Source organism: Hippoglossus stenolepis, chromosome 3 (assembly GCF_022539355.2).
Source record: "Hippoglossus stenolepis isolate QCI-W04-F060 chromosome 3, HSTE1.2, whole genome shotgun sequence".
NCBI lineage: Eukaryota > Metazoa > Chordata > Actinopteri > Pleuronectiformes > Pleuronectidae > Hippoglossus > Hippoglossus stenolepis.
In genome coordinates, this window is record NC_061485.1 from 28,982,208 (window position 1) to 29,007,471 (window position 25,264).

At 40.3% G+C, this 25,264-nt stretch overlaps 1 protein-coding gene across 1 annotated transcript; it reads left to right on the forward strand.

The window, feature by feature from the left end:
• Positions 1-12,177: 12,177 nt before the first annotated feature.
• Positions 12,178-15,546, forward strand: LOC118105012 (transcriptional repressor scratch 2). The gene is made up of 2 exons (XM_035152380.2): positions 12,178-12,769; positions 14,468-15,546. Exons 1-2 carry the CDS (start codon positions 12,616-12,618, stop codon positions 15,277-15,279), a joined length of 966 nt encoding a protein of 321 aa, XP_035008271.1. The 5' UTR covers positions 12,178-12,615; the 3' UTR covers positions 15,280-15,546.
• The last annotated feature ends 9,718 nt before the right edge of the window (positions 15,547-25,264 follow it).

Below are 25,264 nucleotides of genomic sequence, written 5' to 3' on the forward strand. Positions count from 1 at the left end.
ATCTCATATCAGATGTTTTCCTCTCAGCTGAGGCCTCGAGGCTCACTTATGGAATCATCTGAGTGACAGGAGTTCGATGAAACTGTGAAAGAGGACCTGATAGAGAATGTCTTTGTTACCCTGGTAATTTTAAACCTTTTATTGAATGGGAAAAAAACTGCTGCGTTTATTGTCTGAGCACCAGATGAAAATGCCAAAAATCTAAAATCAGCTGTATTTGTACACTTGTATGTTTTGCTTGGCCGAATATTCGCCATCAGTTTCCTTGGACTTAATTCCTGCAGTTTGACCATGTAACTGATTATCAAGTGAAAATCTGCATTCACACACCGTCGCTGTAATTAACTCCATTGGCCTGATTGCACTCCATTTGTTACATTCACATGGAAAGCATTAGTTGGAGTGTAATGCAGTTGTGGGAGGTGTCAGATGGTTGCTGACACACACACACACACACACACACACACACACACACACACACACACACACACACACACACACACACACACACACACACACACACACACTCCCACATCCATTCTCCGGCTTGACCCGGTGTGTGTTTAGGCCTGAGTAGAGCAGTGTGCAGGAGCCCATCTGCTCACAGGGTCAATACACTTTCTGCTCTCACACACACACACATGCTGAGTGTTCCAATTAGCTAAATGAGACATCCTTTTTTGCTCCGTGTTGATTTGCATTTTTTTTATGGAGGGCACATGGTTTTAAATCTCACATTATTGTGCTGAAATGAAAAAGGTTGCTTACAAAAGTCTTAAACACTGACCCACAGTGAATGTATAATTTAGTTTTCCTGCCGAATGTAATATACAAACAACGTGGCTCTCATTTCTAACTTTAGTTTATATCTAAGTAGCAATGACTGTTGGTATCTTTATCTGAGGAGTAGCTGCAGAGCAACTACAGCAACAGGTGGAGCTCAGTTTTGTAAATCTCAGTGGAGCGACAGCCTGCTCACCCAGTCTGACCAGCTCAGCCAGCGCTGCACACTACTGTCGGTTTCATCAAGATTGAACCATTTCCTCCCTGCTGCTGAATACTGTCAGGGACCAAACAGTCAGAGGACAAACAAGCACAGGCGGACTTTGCACACAATGGGATTTTTTTCCCCACTGAGAACATGTAGCATGTGCACTGGATTTCTCTAATACTCTAGAAACCGAAACGCTTATAAAGCAATCAGTATTTTTCAGAAAATAGCTGATTGCTGATTGCTGCACTGAATCACAGGTACATGAGTAATAGTAATAATAGTATTTCTCAACACTATTGACTTAAAGACAGTGAATACATGAAACACCCATTGAGCATAATAATATGTTATGCTTTCATACCAGTTGGCAATGTCATCACACTCTTGGCCTATATTGTTGTTTACGTGTCTGAATACACTTCTGAGATATTAAAATAAATTGCACTTTTGGAAGCATACAGATGTCACAAATGTTTGTATTTGATGGTTAGGGTTAGTGTCTATGTTGATTGGTATGACTGAGTGTAAATTCACTTGAAATAATGAGAGTCCAAAGATATTGTCATCTACATGCAAAACTATACCATCAAAGTGAGACTTAATTCTACAAGATAGAATAAACGTCTTTGCCAATACAATAAAAGTACAACTAATATATACAAAATGGTTTGGTTGTATTGAATGGGTAACCTAGCTCAAGTACAGGTGGAACAAGACATACAGTATACCATGCTAAACTAACAGCGATACAACGTAACATGCATTCAATTTATATCAGAGTAGCAGAATCCTATTCATATGGAGTTACCCCATATGCTGCAACCATCCAGTGTACCAGAGTAACAAGGTGTTGTAGCAAATACAGGATCTGACATAAATGAGGAAGGATGGAAAGGCTAGCACAGGCCTTGTGTGGGGCTGAAGTCAGGAGTCAATGAGCAAAAGCAATATTAAGGATACGATAGGCTAAATGCAATAATATGTGGGGAGGAGTGCTTTTCTTTCAATTGATGTAAAGGCTTGTATAATTAAAGAGGATGATACAAAGGTATTTAAGGCCCCTGCCTGATGTGAAATAAAAACATTTCACTGTCAGACTTCATTGTTCTGGTTCTAAAGACATTTTAGGACAGATTTCTTTATTTCTAAAATACTTCTAAATTGCTCTAGCTCCTTTTCATTCCAATGTAAGAAAAGAGACAAGGCATGTGAAGTAAACTACAACAGTATGAGCGTAATGTAAAATGAAAAGGCCAATTGAGGTTTAAGTAACTACAACCTGTGGATTAAGTGGTTAAGGTACTGTTGTTGTAGCATTAGTTTAGCAGAAGGAATAAATTGCTTATGTTTATATCACAGTTGTGCATTGCTACAAATGCTCTTTTCATTTTAGCACAATTTCAGTATCGACAAAACTAGTTTTTTTGATAATATACAATATGTATATTTTAAGCCAAGCCTTCGCTTCGACTTAAGATAACTAACATGTTTTAATTTATTGCTTGGTTTTTGCAGATTGACAGCTGGGTAATTGGAGAAATTAATGATGCCACTATGGCTGCTTACATTCCAACGTATGGTGATAGGATTGCTGTTCTGTGTGGACAAACAGAGAAGAGGTGGAGATGTCAATATCAAGCAGTCATTTTGACTTATATAATTTCAGCAAAAACAGTCAATACAATGAAAATTCAACAAAAATGACAAAACAGGGAAATGCTGTCTGTGATATTGTTTGCTGTTTGCTGTTAATAAGATTGGATTGACCCTGTTAAGTAAACCAGGAGCAGGATGGATGAGCAGCAGTAGATCGGCCTAGTAAATGGAAATCAATTCTTCAATTCGTTCTCTTTTTAATATTTCTTCTATCTTGAATAAAAATCAATCTTGAATATTTAATGTCTATTTTGTTCCTATACATTGACATTGCTAAATGAGGCAATGGGACTTGATTCAGCATGAGGTGTCAAAATGAATTATGGGTGGTGGAACAAAAAATGCTGTATTATACCTTAATTTTGGACAGTAGCTTGCTGTAAAATGTTCCCTCAACATTTACAGTATTCAACTGTATCTAAGAAAAACAGTACTTTACTGTACAAAATTCCCTGTATTTTTACGGCAATTTGTTACAGTGTAGGATTTCGTCTCCTTGGCGACAGAACATTGATATCCAATAAAACGTAGAGAAAATTCATCATTTTAAAAGTTGGTCTTATTATGGCTGCAAGACTCTAGAGGTCCCATGGCTAAAGAATGGAATAATAAAATGATTAAGATTTCAGTATATGAAGACATGTTGATGAGGGTGGAAATGTAACAGTAAAACCTCTGGCTTCAGATCATGCTTTGCCTAAAATAAAATTTGTATATATTAATTATTGTCTATACATCCTAGGTGTTCACAGTTTTATTTTATTTCATCTCACTTTATGTTAAACGTGAGTCGTCCTCTGTACTCTATCTGTTATGTGGTATGCTGCACTGTAATGTTGCACAAAAAAAGAATACAAATTTGAATCACAAAGAATATAGAAACTGTAAGAGACAAATAACAAAACCATTAAGGCTCCAAAAGGCCAAATTTATAAAAAGGTGGCCCCATTACTGCAGTGAAGTTATTCATTCTATGCTATCCATCAATATGCTCTCTTCTACTGCACACATTTCCTTTCCTCTTTTATCTGCCCTTCTTTCCTTTGGGGTTTCTATATAAGCCGTATATCTGGTTCATCTGATTGTGATTCATATACATTCTCTAATGTATAATACAATGGCAGCTGAAGCAGGAAGAGAAATATAGACTGTTGAAAATGTAGAACTGCATTGTATTAGGGATTTATCTCCAGCACAGTTCTATATTCAACCTACTTTAATCAATTATTTTCACATGAAATTAGCTGAAGCTGAGATCCTGTAGAAAAAACACTGTAACTGTCCAAACACTTATAACAGCAGCAGTAATATTACACTTTGGTATAATGAGAGAAAGTTGCTGTAGTATTTTTTGTCAGTTTATAGCAATAGACTTGCACAATAACAATGCATTACCTGGAAAGGTACTGCACCAGATAATAATACAATCTGTTGCTTACGAGCTAGCTTTACATTTACTGAAAAGAGGCTGTAAGTTGGTCACTACAAATACACAGTCTTTAGTCTGAGCTTTTACTGATAAATGTTTTTTTATTTGACTGTTGTAGCATGTTTGCAGATTGTCTGGTTGAAATACACAGTATAACATCTTAAATACAAGTTACAGCAAATTAACTTTATGTCATTTTAGAAAAAAAAGAGATATTCAATATTTTAGAGACATATTACATATTTTAACACACATCAACAAGTTGATATGAACTGACAAGCTTTGGATGATGTCATCTTTTTGGTAGTTTGGACATCTATCAGACGCTGGTCACCAAATCGAAGATGAGCTTTAAGCTGTTAATTACAAGTCTCCTCTAAGTTACAATTTGATACGACTAAGACTAGAGTATATGTGAATTTCACATTGTTCTGAGGATATAGTCTGTTCTCAGCATCATCTGCAAAGTTGCAAAATTATGATACTGAAGAAATCTGCAAAAACATTTACTGTCAAGAAGGTTGAGAGTATAAATATTGAAGAAGTCATCCTCACTCTCACAACCACGCATGGAACACAGGATAGGAACCCTGGTCAACCATTGTGTGTGTACAGGATAATTTTAAAAAATGTAAATTAAAAAAAGAAAGCCCATTCCAAACTCTGTAAACTTTATTCAAGTTTTTGTTCCTTGCTCAAAACTGCCCACCTACTCTTGCAGGCTGATTTGAATGTTCTTAGTGGTGTTGTTGTTAATAACCTTTCACAGCCTTAACAAAATGAGCCATAAAACCAGAGTCAGTTTGGGAAAAGGAGTCATCTGAGTGGGGGTCACTGGGGCTGTAACTTTATCTACCAGTGTGTGTCTGCAGCCTTCTGTGGCCTGGCCTGGCCTGGCCCAGCGTGGCTGTGCAGCATGGATGGTTGTAAGGTGACGGAATGCCCCCCACTACCACCAATAGAACCCTCCACCCCCTCCACTCCCTTTCTCACACACGCACTCTCCCTCACGCCCATTATGAAACCCCAGCAGATGGCCAAGAGACAAAAGGTGTGTGAGTGTGAGAGGCCTCCACCTCTTCCAACACCCCCTCACTTTTCGAGTGAGCCCCACAGTCTGTTGCTATAGTGTTACAGCTGGAGCCCTATGAAACTTCTTTCTCACCCCCCAACCCTAAAGCACTCGTACACTTCCTTGCACGTGCCTCTCAATTACGACAAATTGACAGTGCTTACGCCACCCCTTATTCATGCAGATGTGGTGATTTAGCCTCGATTTCTCACTAGCGAGACGAGCTCCTTTAATGTGGAGACGTTAGCCTAAATGATTCCTTGTGTCCTTTATCAGACAAGAGCTCCCATTTGGGGCCCTGCTGCAGGTAATTCTCCTTTTGACAGTGCAATTGAACCGGCCAGCGCTAAAGGGCTATTTGGCGAAGAGCCATTTAATGTAAGTGCTCTCAAGGCCAGCAAATGACACTTGTAGAGACAATGTCACCCCCACTGACACCATCAGTTGATTGTGTATTGAACAGAAATGGGCGAGCAGTGTAGGCCTCCGGCCAGAAATATGCAGCATTATTGGCAGAGCAAAGTCCAAGGCAAGTGTCTGGGGAAGAGTGAATTCAAGAGGGCGCTGTGGAGGTCTCTGTCAATACCAGGTGCCAAGGACACCAGGACAGGGACTGTGAGGTGATAAACTGGCTTATTTCACTAATGTGTGCCGCATGATCATTTTTTACAGCCTGCAGCAGAGTACACCCACTTTCTGTAGAAATGATCTCAACATGCCAAACGATGTCCTTGTACAGACTGAGCTCCTGTAAAGGAGCACAGGAAAAGAAACATCACAAAATACATTCAATCACCCAAATTACACTTTGAGCATTGTGTCATAAAACATAATAATGTTCCAGATGTAGTATCTAAAACAGGGGGTTTCCTTTGAAGGGTTTTGCATTTAGGGGAAACTAGTGTAGTGTCTGTTCTAAACATGCCAGCGTGAACTCTTTGTTTGGCCTGTGGTAAAATAACAGATTGTTTGTTTTTTTGCACCGATTTTATAGTTATTGTTTTTTTTATATTTTGCTTTATTACATTTAAAATGTGTGGCTTATATGTAAGTTTGAATGATTTTTTGAACTACTGTTATTTTTTCCTACATATCATTTTGGCTATTTCAGAGGTCTGTTAAGCAACCAACACAATCGTCAGACCTAAATTCACAACCTCAAATCAAAAGCTCTGTAATTCAGCTCAATATAAAGCATTGCAGCAACAAAACATATGTTGTGCTTTTACTTTGTAGACAAATTGCTAAGGAGGAAGTGAGTGAATGAATGTTGTTGTCTTGACGAAGATAAATACCCACCTTGAATGTCTTTTTCAGTCCGATATGGTGAAATAAATGTAACGAAATGATCAAAATGATCTGGTGGGCCAGATTTCATTGCAGGTGGGTCAAATTGGTGGGACACATGCAGAGTGTGAAGTTGATGAAATGGTTTCCGAGATATGTGTTCCACATACAGACAGACGTTTGTGGAATTAGTTGGTAGATATGTTTATTTACTGTCTTTCTGCTGAAAGACATAGTTAACAGGATCAATACCAGTCTCATGTGATGTTGAGCCAGGTTTTGTTAAGCCCACCTTAACATAAAGACTAAACACAGGGTGAAACAGCCAGCCTGCAACACTATCTCACTATTCTCGTCCATGTACACATTAGAGTATACATATACACACATGAGCTATTGAACATTTTGTTATTACTGCATATTAATTACATGTTACTAACAGTTTGCCCTGGAGAAGCAGGGCTGCTCTATGGACATACAACCCAGCGTTTTCCACAGAATTAATTCAATCGATGGCAGCATCGGGGTAGCACGTGCATGTGCATGGAGGTCATTCTCACTCGCAACAGATTCAGAGTGACTGGTACACAGACTACTGAGTGAAAGATACGTTCTTGCATGATAGAAAGAAGTGCACTGCATGCCACACCTGCAGCTGAAACTATGAGGTTTGACTGCATGGGCGGTTAAAACATTATGGACCACAGCGCAAGCACACAGAATCGGGACAGTGCGAGCCAGCACGTAGCAAATAGCGCTGCACACACCAAGTTAGACATCTCATATGTTTTTTTGAGAAGTGTAAAAAAATGTTGGTTCATTATGATACTATAGCTCATGATATTCAAATATAACAGGCCGCAACAGTCGCGATAATTAATGAGAAACATTGATATAACATCTCGGCTTGTACATGATGGCTGAAGCTCTTGGCAACCATCAATGTCTGTTCATTGGCAGAGAAAACTTACATTTAAATAAGCATATATACATCCACATATATATATACCCAAAATGTTGCACAATATAATTTTAACAGATTAAAAAGGCTTGGACTTTTTTATAATTTAGAATATGTGTACTACATATGATACACCTGTTGTTTTACTGTGCATCTTCATCTACCACCAGGCATGTCATCATACTGCACCCTCTTCATTGCTCTGGTTTTTCCATCTCGGACAGCATCTGTAGCCTGCACCCGGCTGCTCCCCCGAGACTCTGACTTCTACAAGAGCAGAGGCCAGTGACACGTGGGATTGAGGACCAACACAATAGCGAGGAGAGAGATGGATAGATTCCTTTTATCAGCTTTGGGGTCTGACTAGATTAAAATGCAGTTGTACAACGCCTCCTCCCTGCTTTTTTGGCATCCCCTGTTGGCCTCCTTGGCATCCCCACTCCTTCCCCTGTCAGTCACCTCACCTGACAGCTGGGAGTCCTCTCCTCATCTCCCTGCTGACCTCTCATCCTGCCTGCCTGCACGAGGTGACATGGTGCGGATGTGGCTGACTGTGTAAGACTTTAAACAGTCACTTCCAAATTGACTCAAGAGGTGTTTTGTCAATTGCCTCTGCAGAGAAATTCCTTCCTAACACCATTTGCACAAACCTGGTTGGTTAAAAGAAAAAGTATGAAATATGTTGGAACATAAATCACAAGTCGTTCTCTGCAGCGAACCACAATAAACCCTTGAGAAACATACAGAGTGAAGAGGGGAAATTCTCCTTTTCCTCACTCACTGAGTGCTGATAAAAAGAAAAGAGACAATCACTCTCATTCACTGGTGTGCAGCTGCCTCATTGTCAGATGGCCGAGTGGAGATTTCTGTGGAGGTGCTGAAAAGGACCTGCGTTTGTTTTTCAGATGGCTTTCTAATGACTGGATGTGATTAACACAAATTAGCTCACTTATCACAGCTCAACATTCTTAGACAGACGGTCTCTGGGTTCATTCTGTGCAACGCTACTTAACATGCATTTAATCAGAATACACAAAAAACGCAATTACTAGATTAATCTAGACGAAATATTCAGTTTGTGATTGTGTCATTTCCCCCTGTGCCTTCGAAACAAATATCATTACAAAAAAACCTACAGATTTATGGAGTCAGAATATGCTTTGTGTCGTTAGTTAGTTTGATGATATCATACCAGAATCTCAACATGCTCAATGCTCACTGTCACTGCTGTTGAAAGACTCATGTGCTACATATTATTTACCCCAGTGGCACATTTTAACACTTATTTTTAGAAGATACAATTTTGAGGACTAATTGGTGATCAGTGATCCATATAATACAATTACAAGCAAAATGTCTAATTCTTGCTTTTAGTTCTGTAACAGCGGTGAACAGTGAACCAGTTCAGTTACAACAAGGCTCCGCAGGACAGCAAACAGGAGCCGTCAGACAGAAAGTAACCTGTTTACTAATGTCATCCCCAGCAGAGTGTCATAGAGTCAGTCTGGAGTCTCTTCTAAGTATCAGCTGTGAAGTGCAATGTGAACAGAAATGTAGACGTCAGAATCAAACTTTTGAAAGTAGGGCAGGAGTATTTACAAAATATTTCTTCCTCTTCTTTGGTGCTCACCAGCTGGTGGCGCTCTAGGCGACTGTCTGGGTAGTCCATGCCTGATGCTGGTTCTGCTCAAACAGGAGGAATTTGTCAGGGACAATTTTAACTGCAGATTAATAAACTTTGGCTGCAGGGTGGTGTATGTGAGACGTAGCTAAAATTAACTAGTTTGTTTATTGTACTGATTTATAGTATGAGATAAACATAGTGTGGGTATGCACAGAATATTTGTTGTTTTGGGCCATTTCATGGGATTTATTGACAGTAATAAGAATACATAATATCACAAGGTCATACTTTATTATGGAGATTACTGTCTGCTGTGTGTGCGGTGATACTATTCCATGATCCACTCATACTGAACGTGTCTTCCAGAGCCATCTGTGAGTGAGTTGTCTAGGTTGTATTAAGCTGCAGCTGCTAACCAGAGTTTGACCCCATGACCCTACATGCACACAGAGGTCAGTCTGTCACAGCCGATGGACTGGAAGTCACCGGGGGGGGGGCTTTTTATCCAGATGAGGGTTATATGGTTAGTTTGGCAGGCTGGGGTCTTCAGAGGGACATAAAACTGCCAGGGACCTTACAGAGGATGGAAGTGAAAAATAGACCTTCAGGCTGTCGTCACATAAACGACAGCCTGAAAGAATCAGTAAAATGGGCAAATTAATATTTTGTGTGTGACTATGATTCATGATAAGAGTTTAATCAAAATTATGCTTGCAGTGTTTTATATGGGTTTGTAACTTCTTTTGCTCTTATTTGTATTGTTATTTCTACTTTTTCATGTATTTTCTGAAGAAACATTTTGCAACATCTTACTAATAACAGGGGAGATAGACACAATGTTCTGAGGAACAGCAAAACCTCAAAAAGTAATATTGATGCACTTAAACCCATTTTACTACTGGAAACTTCTTCCTCCACAGAGACAGTTCTTTAAGTGTACACACTAACCACACACCCACAGTATACTCTCTCATTATTTGCACCATATTACAATTTCCCTTTCACATACATTCCTAAGAATTTTCAGTGACATCAGCTCCTTTACAGAAAAACCTAAGATCCTAAAAATACAATGTTATGTTACTCTTTTCTATGACTGAATATTAAGGCCATGTTGTTGAGAACAAAGTTGTGAAATTACAAGCAAAAATATATCAATATGAGCGGATCAGTGTTGCCTGCATTAAAATGAGGAATATTGAGCATCTTGTTAAGTGATACTTTAGCAATGGTCTTGTGAATAAGGTGATACTTGATATTTTGGCACATCAGCACCACAGTAGGATTTCTGAATAGGACTGGTGTTTTGTCTCTTGTCTGTTCCGAAGAAGAAACAACAAATACAGAAATTAAGATTGGTTCGAGATTTTGGATCTAGAATGGGTGAAACTGGTGAGTTCTCCTTGTTGCTTATTCTCTGCAAAAAAACGTTTTCCCTTTAATCTCTTGAAATCACAACTTTTCTCATAAAGTTATAACTTTTAAAAAGATTTCTTTCCCTTCATCATGGTCCTAATACTCTATAAACGCGTCTTTAGAAAAAAGGGGTGAGAGTTTTTATCTCTGTTAACCAGAAATCTTTAATGGATCAATCAGTTTGCAGGTGTACTACTGTATATGTGATAAAAGAAATATGAGCCATAAAATACTTTATAGCTCTGTGAAACTTTCGAACATTATTAAAAAATCTGGGGACGTGGAGTTAGAAAAAAACTTAGCACACCTCCATAGCCTATCGCTCATCTCTGTTTGAGGCAGCTGCTTGTAGCATTACAGCATCTCTGACCGATCTGTCGACAGTTGGGTTGCATGGAGGACTTAGGTTTTAACAAGGAAGAACAATGTACAGAATGAAAGATAATATCTCTGGTTTTGCTATTTGTTGGGTTACAGGAGCACAATACTAATTTGTTTAACACAAACTACCTTATGTTACTAAGTAATGGCGTTGAGAGGAAAGAATGAAGTCAGTGTGTGTTGTAACCGAGATGTACACGTTAGTGCATGTGAGTCCCTCCCTGTGAAACCATCGGCCATTGGATCCAAATCCAATCAGCAGTGATGTTAATACGACACCTGGAGGACATCATCACTTTCGCTATGCTAACATTGCTAGTCATGCCAACTAGCTGCTAGCCACCCTCCTCTCTACCCAAATCATTCAGAAAATTGCAATTATTATAAAGGGCTTCTAAAGGTACAATAGTTAATAGCATGAAAACTATTTAAAATATTATTTTTAAAAACATGTCTTGTATGACTTTATAGAAGATTTCATGTAAACCTAAACCAAATTATTAATTTTGGATTATACAATTATAAAACTGTCCAGATGAGTAGAAATTAATAAAAGAAAATAATCTGGCAGGGTTTCCTCTCCGAATTGTATCTTGCATATGGAGAGTGAAATATGTTAGTATTATACATTGTAAGATGTTTAATGGTTGGAGGGAAAAGGAGCTGGTTGGAAGGATTTGAAATGAACACAAATTGAAATATCACTCAATCAGAGAATACATGTCACTAAAGAAGAATCTGAACTTGTTGTCGTCCTTTGGTCCAAAGGTTTTGACACACACACTGTTTGGTTACTTCTAAAAGCACAGAGACTAACGCAGCCTGTAAGAGACACATGAAGGAATCTGAAAACAGATTGAAGTTACCAGACTCTGACCTGGATTTAATACAAAGAACCTGCACTGTATTCTGACTTGTATACCAAAGCCATGTTCCTGCAGTTTAATATTTTAATAATAATCTGGACGTGCGACTGATGATAGTGAAATATCAAAGGAGGTGTCAATAGGAAAGAAAGAAGGGTTGGGGGTGGGGGGGTATTGGGAGCAACATAAACTGTGTGAGCTACTTCATTGAAAAACAAAGGAGGACAAGGTGTTGTGTGTAGTCTCACCCACGTGCTTCTGCACCACTATTGTCTTCTCTCCTTCCCTGGGAGAGGGGTGAAAGGAGGAAGAGGATATGGGAGGAGGAGGAGGAGGAGGTGGTGGTTGACTGCTGTGTGTGCATGTTCCTGTGTGTGTGTGTGTGTGTGTGTGTGTGTGTGTGTGTGTGTGTGTGTGTGTGTGTGCATGTGTGTGTGCGTGCAGGGAGAGGCACAGACGGCTCGTGGTAATTTGATGTGTGTCCCTGGGGATGTTTGATGGATTAATGCTAAGCAGCTCGCTCTTCCAAAGCACCACCTGATCTTTGGGGCTCGTGCCCCACATATAAAAGGCTGCAGTAGTGCTGAGCTCAGCTAGTCCAGCCACCTCTCTCTCTCCCTCTGTCTCTCTCTCTTTCTCTCTGTCTATATCTTTCTGCCTCTGTCTCTCCCATGTCACTTTCTTTCTCCATCCACCCTGTCCTCTGATTTCTCTCTCTCAGCTCTCACTATATTTTCTCTTTCTCTTTCCCTCTGGCTTTGAAGCATTTCCAGGACAGACTTTTTAAGCTTGTTTTTTTTCCCCTTCCACTCATCCTCTGTTGGCCTGTTCCGCCTGGAAGCTCAGTGTATTTCTGTGGGGTTTTTTTTAGATCACATGTCTGTTCACATTTTTCTATGAGGTTGTAGCATCAGTGTTTCAACAAGAAAATGCCTCGCTCCTTTTTGGTGAAGCAGCCGAAGGTCCACGATGTCTCATCCTCCAACTACTACCATCAGCACCAACACTGGGACAGCTCTTTCTCTGTGACACATGCCATCACTGAGTCAGCCACCAACTTGGCGGTGCGTTTGAGTGAAAATGGTGAGTTGACGTGTGTTGTGATTTCCACTTTGCTTTGACTTGTGCATCCCTGCTGGACTATGGATGTATGTATGTCTGTGTTTACAGATGCTCCACATGGTCTTTCTCACAGACATGCAGCAACAAAAAGCTAAAACAACAGATAGGGATTTCCTGCAGTGGTGTTTATGTTGTTGTCTTTCCTACCTAATCGCTCTCAGAAACCCCCCAAACCCCCACAAAGCCTCCCACAGGCAGCACCCGCCCCCCTCCCATATGTCTCAGGACTTTTGTTTTCTACATCGGCGGATGCTAAATAGTATTCAGGTCACGCTGGCTCAATCAGCTTAATACTCAAACCAGATCACAGAGCAGCGTTTGGCTTTAATACTATTGTGTGCATGAATGATGAGATATACATGTACGCGGGCATTAGGCACAAAATCTGCTGCAACCTTTTGTCAGGTCGAACTAGATAGAAGGGAAAAAAAAGCTCAGCAGAAAGCAGATAGCCGCTTGGGACTGTGTTGTCCTTAGATGGTGCAGTTGCCCTTGAGTCTCTCTCCTCTTATCATCTGCCCACCCCTCCACCCCCCCTCGCTCATCGCTCCATCTCTCTCCATCTGATCCTGCAGGATGTTAGATAGCCACCGGGAGTAGGATTGCAGCAACACAATCCATATGTGGAGCAGTGAGAGGTGATGGGACAGGGTTTTTAGTGGATGGGTATTGACTGGAAAATAGAGAGTGCTGCAGGTAATTCAATAAAGTGCAACATGAGCAGTACATTGGCAGACATTAGATTTTCATCTGTGGGATTTCTTCAGAGGCTGCCAGAGCAACCCTGCACTACAAACAATATGGTGTGTGTGTGTGTGTGTGTGTGTGTGTGTGTGTGTGTGTGTGTGTGTGTGTGTGTGTGTGTGTGTGTGTGTGTGTGTGTGTGTGTGTGTGTGTGTGTGTGTGTGTGTGTCTGTGTTTGGCTTTGAGAAACATCCAAAGAAATGTGTGCTTTGAGCGGATTCACCCACCCACCACCAGCATCACAGATCTTCTGCTTGAGTTGAATCATTTGTTCCCCAGATTTAGGATGCCAGCTGTCTGCTTCCCTTTGTGTTCCAAAGTGTGTGTGTGTGTGTGCGCCCCCCTAACACCACCAGTCTCTCTCTCTCGCTCTCTCTCACACACACACACACATACACACACAAACACACCCCTTGGCCCTCCCTTCTCTCTTTGCTAAGTCGCAGCCCCACACCTGTCACTCACTCTCCCCATTACCATACTCATGAACACTCTCAGAAACGCCACAGATGGGAAATGATCTGATTAAAATAATTTAGTGATTGAGGGGATTTCACTGTTGAGACACTCTCTCAGCTGCTGCTGCTGCTGCGGCCTGGTAACACGTGGGAGCCAAACTGTTGCTCTGTGACTGTTTTGTCAATGTCAGCACATTGAGTTTGACTTATATTTAGCGACAATGGCCTTCCATTTAGTTTCTTTTAATTACAGCACTTGTAGGATTGATCCAAGCAGAGCCATGCACCAAAGAGTCATGATTTCCTTTCAAGGTCGGCTGAAGCTGGCACTTACAAATAGCTTCCTGTACAGGTTTCATATTGATTAGAGGGATAAGTAAGGGAACATGGTTTTCATTTGTTCCAAATGGAAATATATTTTCCATCTTCATTTAATACTTTTTGTTTTCCTTTTCAGGCTACATCCATGATTACATCATCCCCTCCATGTTGCAGAGCACAAAAGAGCCAGGTCGGGAGCCGACCGGGTTCTCCTCAGGGCCCCTGTACTCCCCAGGTGGCAGCAGTGGGGAAGAGTTCTCCGACCACGACATGGAGCACCCGGACAGCCCCGTCTCCACCGCCACAGTGGAGTCAGACAGTAGCGGCCCTGAGTTGGAGGCGTGCACCATCAATGACCTCCTCATCTCTGACGGCCGTTCCCGCCGGAGACCCAGCCGACGGTGTCCACGCAAGGGAGGCAGACAGTCAGACAGTAGCAAGGGGACTGGCTCAGCAGACTGCAGCCCTGCAAAAGGGAAAGCCAAAGGGCGCTACATGTGCTGTGAGTGTGGCAAGTCTTATGCTACGTCCTCCAATCTGAGCAGACACAAGCAGACTCACCGCAGCCTGGACAGCCAACAGGCCAGGAAGTGTCCCACATGCCACAAGGTGTACGTGTCCATGCCGGCGCTGGCCATGCACATGCTGACCCACGACCTGAAGCACGAGTGCACTGTGTGCAACAAAGCCTTCAGTCGGCCCTGGCTGCTACAGGGCCACATGAGGTCCCACACAGGAGAGAAACCGTTCGCCTGTGCCCACTGTGGCAAAGCCTTTGCCGATCGCTCCAACCTGCGCGCCCACATGCAGACGCACTCGGCCTTCAAGCACTACTCCTGCAAGCGCTGTCACAAAAGCTTTGCACTCAAGTCCTACCTGAACAAGCACTATGAGTCAGCCTGCTTCAAAGAGCACCAGGCAGAGGACGATGGCAGCGCTGACGACTGATCTTCAATATTCCTCTTTTTCATTTCTAGTCCCGCAATTTTTTAAGAATTCAGAGAAAAGTTGCAGCTTCTCAGGCTTGTCACATGCATGCATCATAATCCTGCCTTTTGATATGAGCAGTAACCTCATTTTAAACAATTCAGGAAGTATGTATGAAATTCCTAAAAATCTCAGTGTTGATCAGAAATGTAATATATTTTATATTGTTTTTTATGAATTCAATTGCAATAATTTACATATCAGTATTACTTTAAATGCCAACTAGCTCTTAAGTTAACTGAAACATTTCTTATCTGTTAAATTATGTATTTGTATATTTATTAATTAACTTATTTAATTATTTATCTGCCAATATTTAAGATTAATAATTTATCATTGGTTGATTTATCTGTGAATTTAATATGGAATTATTAGAAACCATGAATTGGATTTGTTGAGAACAAAAGCCAAAAGATATTCTGACACACTATATTTCTCTGTCTGATCAATTTGGTGATGACAATAAAAAATTATGAAATGAATTATTGCTGAAAGTCCCCCTTTACTCATGTCTGAATGATATGCAAAGATGAAACACACATTTGAACAAAAATTCCCTGAGCTTTTACAACAATGCTGTCACTTTCTTTCAAAAAAAGTTTACATTTGAATGATGTATCAAAAACCTTGTAGAATTATCATTGTTCTATTCGTTCACCTTTCTGCCTCACCAGTGATGCTAATAATAATAATTAATATTTCACTTTTTTTGGCTTCAAATTCAATCTTTATTTCAAACTGTAAACCTGATCAAGTTCAAAATTCATATCAGCTAAACAGACAGAAGTAGTTTTCCTCGAGGTCCAGCAGAGGGCAACCTCAAAATGTATTATCTGCTTGCATGCTTTGTTGATCTATCACAAAGCTGATAAATAAAGACGGAGGGGGGCTGTGCTGACTGAATAATCATGACAACAAAGCTTGTTTGGAGCAGTATATTTTTTTACATTTCATGGTCTGCTACTTTAATCCTAGATAAGTCATATTGACCTAAGAGGCCTGTTACATTTCAGAGATTGGTGGACGAAAGTGCTGTATCCTTTGTGGGAGAGTAACCCACATACCACTGCGCACTATTTCAGTTGCCTGTAGGGGCTAGATGGACTGGTTGTGTTCTACAGTGAGACAGGGACAATGAGTGGACTGGTTATATTCTACAGTGAGACAGAGACACCGAATGGACTGGTTATATTTTGCATTGAGACAGGGACAATGAGTGGACTGGTTTTATTCTACAGTGAGACGGAGACTCTGAGTGGACTGGTTATAGATTTTAAATTGGCTATAGTTTGCATTGAGCATTCACGAGCAGAGAAGCTGTATTCACTGCAGATTGTGGAGGTCTTCTGGTGCAGACGACTGACGTTCAGACATTCAGACGTTCAGGAAAGCTTTAACTACAACTGAAGTGCATTTCCTAACAATGTCTTGTTTTGTCTGTGTTTGTCGGGTGCAGCTGCTGTGGAGTTTAACTTGTTTATACATATCCCCCTTTTCTGCTGCTTTAAGAAGAGCCAGTTATTTGGTTTTATTATTTTTTTAAATTGTATATATTTTTATTTTAATATTATTTTATTTTATTTTTCAGCTATTTTGGTTAATATTGCTGCATAATGTCCATGGCTACTCATGTTTATAGTGATCTATTATGAGTTGTTTTCACAGGGTGTAAAGCACCTGATTGATATGTCTCTGCTGTTTTTGGTGCAGGAAGGTATTTATACATCAAAGTACAAATGTATGAATGCATGGTATCCTAAAGATGTTACTTGATTAAATAGTTCTATCATATATCATCATTATCACTATGTGGCAGTTTTACCCAGTGCAGGGCTTCTCTTGACCAGCAGAGGGGGCAACCATATAAACAACTTAAAGTGTAGCCACAAGCTGTTCTCCAAAGTGCTGATTCAGAGGATTACTGTGTCAGTCAAAACTGCCACATTCAAAAACTGAGAATCAACAGCAGGTAGTGTGAACAGTACTAATACCATATGTACATATTCCTTATGAGCAGATACTGGTTTGACCACAGGATATGCTCTGGGTCAGGTGTCATGAGAACTGGACTGCTGGTCCAGACCAGACAGGGCTGAGCCCGGGAGCCGTTGACCTCTCACGGGAAATGCAAGTAAAGTAATGTGTCTCAATAGACCACGGACTGGGGATGGCTATTTTCAGACACAATAGCCACCATTCAAAACACACATTCATGCCAGTATTTATGCATCTGGGAGAACAGCAGCTCAGCAATGTCAGAATAAGTCTTCAAACCACTTCCTCAGAGGTGTTTACTGACCACGAACAGTTAACTTAGCCTTGGTTAGTGTTCATATCTCTAGATATCTTGTTCGTGTGGAGTTCAACTTTGGTGAACTTGAACCTGCGATATTAGCTTTGCATTTGCGTATGTGTGACCGTTCCCTAAAGAGTGAAAGACAATTTAGCGCATGAGAGACAACTGCATTGCATACCACTTGTAGGTATGTATACAACTGCAGCTGGAACTATGAGGTCTGACTGTCTGCATGGATGGTTTAAAAAAGGACAATGGTGAGAGCAAGTACTGCAAATAGAGCTGCACACAGCCGTACAACGCAGCACAGTTACTACTGATTAAATATTGGTCTTAATATGTGATACACATGACTCCAAATAAATGCTCATGTTGTAAAGTGACAGTGTCTTTACAGTTTGTTCTGCTGCCTACAAGATACAAAAAACACACAAAAAAGCAATTACTTTGTAACATAATGTAATCAATACAATTCTTCAGTTCCTGGAATATATCTAACTCAAGTGATCATAAATTATTTAATCGTATTTTAAGTCATCTAGCACAAAAAGTGAGCCCTCAGTATCTTCAGCTTCATAAATGTGAAAACTCTTTACTTCTGTTGTTCTAATATGAAAATCTTTGGGTTTTGGGCGGTTAGTAAAAGAAAACATTATTGGAGTCATCGCCCAGAGCACAGGGGAACATTATTATTATATTATTATTATTAATAGTTTACTTGATAAGGAAAAAATAGATGAATAAATATTTTAAATAATTACTAGTTGAAGCCTTTTGAGAAGCCTGACCCCTCTGTTTCCTATGCTCACCCTTGGATAAGGATATAGTCATAAAAACGAGGAATCGGGCTCTACTTTAAAACATAAAACATCCACCACAGACAAAGGAGCAGGTCAACACTGCTTGCCAATGAACACAGAGGATATGTCCAGAACACGCAAAATGACATTAAGGCTAAAACGGATGAGTCTTTTTATAGTCCTCATTATCAGACCATTAGCCTCATCTGTTACATCATGTCAGACAAGGTTTTATAGGCAACTTGAAGATTTCTCCGGCGCGATAAGCTTCACTGACCTGCGGCGGCCGTGGCTTGGAGGTCCCATGTGACTCAGAAGGAAGTTGACAGACATGGGTTGGAGCTCAGCACGGTAGACATTAAAGACTGCAGAGGGCTTCTCCAAAAGAATCATCGCGTGTGAGTCGACTTCCTGTATTACAGGGGCTGACTTCATGTTTGGCCTGTTTGGGGGGCTTCAAGGATCCCATGGGAGATGATGATACACCAGCTCATCAGCCCCCAGAATCAACTGCTTCTTTTTAATATTAATTCTCTGAAGTAGCTTCAGGGAGTTTATTTTCCAGGTGGAATGAATGTCCAACATCAGGACGTGATTCCATTTCATATGTAAAGACAAATAGGAATCTTCGAATGACTAATTAGCAAAGTTTATTTCCATATCGTCTTCATAATAAGAGGTGAGACAAAGGCCGGATGTGACTGGGGACCATTTGTTGAACTCCTCTTGACACATCACTCCACCTGTCCTGGTTCCTCAAACTGTCTGGAGCAGTGAAAGACGATCAGCGTCCTCAGGAGGGGAAAAATGTGGAGGAGGGCGGTGGGATGGGAGGAAGACGAGCAGAGTCTTATCTAGAGGTCACACTAAGGGTCACATGAAAGATAATACTGTTGCTACCAGTCTGGGGGTGTTACAGTAGCTTTGCTCTGCAAGATAAGGGTCAACTAATTTACCTCTGAAGCTGTCTGGTCTGATGAATGTATCATTCATGGTGTATAATTCTACTTTTAAAGTTTTGACCATCATCACATCAACAGCCAAACCCCAACACTAAAACACCTAAAACGCTCCAATAATGCTGCAGTCACTATAGATGGTTGTTATTCTGCAAGATCAGATATTTGGATGGAAAACAAATATGTTGCCTTTGAACATTTTGCTAAAGTTCTGTATCAACATATTTGCGACTTTCTAAATATCTAAATTAACAACATATTCTCATTGTCTTTATAGAAAAGGTTACAATTAAGTTTCATACAAAACTTATGAGCTATTCAACTACATATCTTTTAGGAAAATCCATCAGGTTCTTAAGACAAATATTTTATTTTATTTTGTTGATAGTAATCTCTTATTACTTAGGAAGACTCAAAACACACGTGCACAGCGAGTCGAGTGGGTCAAAGTTCACAAACTGGGTCTGTGAACTGTAAATTGTCAACAAGGTCTTTCCGTCCACAGAGCTGCTGAGCTGCTGCTCACTGGATTTTTTTGGTTTGTTTTTGGCTCAATTCTGCAGAGACTGTTGTGTGTGAAAACCTCTGGAGATCAGCTCTCTCAGAAATACTTTCTGATGTTTGATGTGAACATTAGCTGATGTTCCTGACCTGTATGTGCAGGATTATATATACAGCACTGCCGCCACATGGTTGGATGATTAGATAATTGCATGAATAAGCAGGTGCGCAGATGTTCCTTATAAAGTGGTCAGTTAGGGGAAAGTAAATGAAGTTAATACAGTTTTTACATAAAAAAATATAGATTGTGAAAAATATTTTACAGAAACAATAAGTTGCCCATTCATTGGTTGTTGTTTTCATGTTCATTAAACATTAAACTTGTCTACAATATACAAACTTAACCAGCTTGTGCTGCTCCATCTAATAAAGCACTAACTCACGCAGACAAAAGTAAATGATAAGAGGCCTCTGCAGCAGACTGCAGCTGGCTGTCAGGAGGAGGCTCTCTTCTCTCCGCTGCAGCTGTTCCCGATGAGTCAAGTTATCTGACTGCAAATGTTTCCCAGAAAAGAGACTACGCAGCATTAATGCATGACTATTTATTTAGGTATTTATATGCAGTACAGTTGAAATGAAATAAGACCTTTCCTGTATTGGCCTTTTGTTAAAAATCCCCTATTGAGCATAACATGATGCTGGCTCACTTCTCTGTTAAAAGAATAAATACTTTCATTAATGCTGAGATGTACTTGGTGAGAGATGACTGCTCTCTTGCAACGTGTTGGTACTAGATGCACGATATTCATACTTACAGTAAAAAACAGTAAGATGCACTAAAATACACTAAAATGGTAATTGGTACAAAACATGTTGAGGGTCCTGAACAATCTTGTCTCCACACTACAATGTCACTGCTGCATTGTTTTCATAATTTATATATCGGTTTTCCCACCTACAGTGGAAATAATCGGACACCAATTCCATCCAAAATATTACAAAGAATGCAAGTTGTCTCCCCCTGTCCCAATTTGAACATTCTCCAGCTATTTTTGCGGCTAGGACATTTCAGACAGTTTTAGTGGAAAACCAAAAGTCTTGCAGTGATTCTAAAACCGGCTCAGTGCAGGGCTAGAGAAACTGCTGCACATAGATGCACTGTATGAATGTATGGATGCAGAGAGTTTGAGTTGTGATCAAGACTGGAAAAGTGTTTATCATCCAGAGTTCAGTGTGTGTCTGAGAGCAGCCTGAGTAAACTATCAACACATTACATGTATGTTATTTGTTGGCAGCACCATTCCATGATATTGGTATCAGCTTCAAAAACCAACCTATTTAAATCTCATACGACAGTAAGATGTTCACCTCGAGTACCATTATCACATCTTTCCTGACACACATTCCACCCACCACACCGTTCATCACTGCAAGTCAACAGGCATTTAATAGCATTCCTTTAAGTCGATGCAAGGGGGTTGGGGGGTCAGGAGAATTGGGGTGAAGTATTTATGGTTCCAAACATGTGACGTGACGGTGGCGCTTGGGGAGAGAAAGTGCAGTGGGGTCGTGTTGCTGGCTGGCCGAGCGTGGTAAAACACCATGGTGTCCTGCTTTATGAGTGGAACCAGGTCCCACACAGGTCGCTGTTGTTGGTGCAGCTGAGCTGGGGGCCAGGGGCAGCCGGTGCCCCGGTTTGATGTGTCAAGGGGTTGTGTTTGTAAAAACAGGCCCTTTGATGACACTCTCTCCCTTTTGCAGCACTCCACCTCTCCCTCCTCCAGCACCAGTCAATCTGGAAGCCATTTGCTCAGTTTCCACAGAGAAAGTTCAGGCGTGATCCCCTCCAGCATCTGCTGAGTGTTTATTTACCCAAAAGCACTTAACCCATTAGACAAAGTGAAACAGGGCAACTGCCACTGACCACATTAGCCCACTGGGGCTGACTGTGTTTCCATAATTTAGATATACACCACAGACACATGATAAGCATGCATCTTACTGATTAGGGAAGATGCTTGCTTAGTATTTTTAATTGTTTCAGGCTTTGCTTGTAGTCTAAAAACATTAAATAATATATCTCTAATAAATATACTTTCAAAACATTTTGTTATTTTGAAGCTCATACCATCCTGGATTCTCACATATGAGAGTCTACAGTGTTTAAAACCTCTGTTACAAGTAAAAGTCCTTCAATCAAAAATATACATAGGTAGAAATAGTCAAAGCTAAATCTACCTACTAATTTCAGAGACATTTGTCTGTCTGTCTGTCTGTCTGTCTATCTGACTGTCTGTCTGTCAATGGAACACATATCTCACAATCGAATTCACACCTAGCATTGCTATTGTAAATTGCCAAAGGAAGAGCATTGCTAAGTTTGGTGCAATACAGACATGCAATACACTTAATATTAATACTATTTTAATAAACAGGTGACTAACGTTCTGTAGTAGTAGTGGGAGCAGGGCAGAGTGCTAACAATCAACAATCACCATAATGGACGGACACACACATTCACGGTGCTAATCTACGTCATGGCAGCAGTATTCATTGAATCACTTCATTTTTTAACAATTTGTCTACAAAGTGAAAGCACAAAGTTTGTTTTGTTACTGCAAGGCTTTAACGTAAGCTGAATTAAAGAGCTTTTATTTTGAAAAGTTGTTAACTTGGGTCTGAACATCATGTCGATTGTTAAACAGACCTCTGAAATAGCTAACATGCAATGTATACATAAAACAACACTAGTTAAGTTAAATAATTCAAACTTAACATAACCAACACACGTGAATAATAATGAAACAAATTCAATGTCATTTCTGAAAAATATTGATTATAAAATCTTCATTTCAGATAAACCAGGTAGGATGAACAAAATGTTTTCTAACTTCCCTCTGCACTATTGACTGTTTATCAATCAATCAATCAATCAAATTGTATTTGTACATCCCATATTCACAACTCCCAATTTGTCTCACAGGGCTTAACAAGGTGCAACATCCTCTGTCCTTAACCCTCAACAAGAGTAAGGAAAAACTACCAAAAACCCTTTTAACAAGGGAAAAAACGTATATAAACCTCAGAGAGAGCCACATTTGATTGATTGAGTGATGTGAAGGATCCCTCTCCCAGGACAGACAAAAGTAGAGTATCTGAGTAGTCATATTGTATATCAAGCAGTCTTGCTGTAAATAATAGTCCACGATCAGCTGCCACCACGATCAGTATCCACCACCACAGTCAGATGCCACCATGATCCACAATCCATTGTCATGATCCACTGTTGCTATCAGGATCCACCATCAGCTGCCACCTCAATCATTATCCACCACCACAATCTCTGATTCGTGATCCACCATCATGATCCACACATAAAAAGCTATGCACAAAACGTCCAGCACACAAACAATATAAAGTGACAATATATTGTAACACTGTTGGAGTAGGACTCACTAATGACAAGGAATCATTCTTGAGTGTAGCATTAACACTGCAGGACAAGCAAACAGCCCATTCCAAACAGGCAGGTCTAGAACGTGCACTGCACATGTGTACTAAAATTATCAAAAAGTAAAAGAACTCTTTCAGACAGCGACCTGTGTCAGTGCTGCAGTCTTGCATACTGTCATATTATCTATGCTTATTTAACAATAAAAATCAACCGGGATCTGTTTAAACCATTCCATACATTGTCGTATAGAACTGCCTCAAATTGTATACACTGATCACACAGTGTAGTTGGTGCACCTATAGGTAAAACTAATGCAGGTCTAAGGGACAGAGAGGAGAAAGGGCAGCTCAGAAAAGTTTTGCAGAACAGATTACGGCCTTTTAATTATTACTCATCTCATTTGTATTCCTCAACATAGTCGACTATATTGGCTGACAGGGCCAATATGTAACATTAACAGCTAACGTATAGTGCACATTGCCAACTACCTCACTAAGAGATTAGTTTAAATGAAACACCCTGCTCACAGTTTGGAACATTTATCAGTTTGTTGAATGCAGCTTTTCTTCAGTCAGAGTTGCAGCAATAAAGAGGAGGGTCCAAATAAAATATTAACGATTCTGGGCCCAGCCCCCTCCCCTCTCCAGTAACTATACAGTTCATAATCCAACAGTCTTGCAAGGTGTCCTCCTAAAGGATATTTTAACTGTTTAGAGACGAGTCTATGGTGCAGAGTGAAGGTAGAAAACTTTGTGTTCATCCTACCTGGTTTATCTGCAGTGAGGATTGTATAGTCAATAGTATTGTTCATGTGTGTTGCTTATGTATAAGTTTGAATCATTTACTTTACTGCTTTTATTTCGTCATATTTTTTTCTTATTCTTGTTGGGAGTTATGGACAGGATGTCACACTTTGTTAAGCCTAAGAGACAAATTATGATCTGTGAATATGGGCTATATAAAATAATTGGATTGATTGATTGATAAACAGAATGTTCGCTTCTCAGAGGTCTGTTAAGCAATGGATACAATCTTCAAACTCAAGTTCAAAACTTTTCAAAATAAAAGCTCTGTAATTCAGCTTGATATAAAGAATTGCATCTGATTCTTTGAATGTTGTTGCCATGACAGAGATCAGCACTTGCAACTCCAATGAATGTCTGTGTCACAGTCCGATATGGTGAAATAAAAATAATCAAATTATCAAAATAATCTGCCCTTGATTTTGAACCTCGGTTTGATCCAGTTACTGACCGCTTCTATAGTTTGTCCGAGGACGTAGAAGAAGACACGTTCAACTCGGTCCACAGACTAAAGGCACGCTATTCTACAGACACTGACCTCCAAGGAGCACTGGTCGGCTGCTTATTTAAATGTTATTAACATTGAGAGTATTACGTGTCCAATTCGCACCAAATTCAACACTGAACTTCCTCTGGCCATTAAGGACACACATGCCAGGTGTGAAGGTGATACGATACATGGCTCATGAGATATGTGTACCACATACATGTGGTACACATATCTCACATGTTTGTGCAATCAGAAAGTAGATTTATAATTTACTTATCCTCATTGACATGCAGTATAAAGTCCTTATCTACAAAGTGCAATCATTAGTAACTAGTATGAGTACTATGAGTATAGTGGCAGAATATGTAAACACTTGAGTAAATGTGTCACAGCATTATCCTCCTGATCCGTCTACCACTGTGCTCTGTACAGTGAATGTCTCCCAAAGTTTGCTCTCTGCTTTCCCATCATTAAAAACCCATGGCCCACTCATTTGGTCAACACAAGTGTGTCCTACACCTTGCTGGGGGGGGGGAGTTACCAAACTGATGTCTGCAAGTTTTAGGACCAAAACATTTGGGAGGATGGGAGCCTCTCCATGTGCTCCACCCCCCTCCCAGCTGCTATAAGAGCCCTCCCTGTC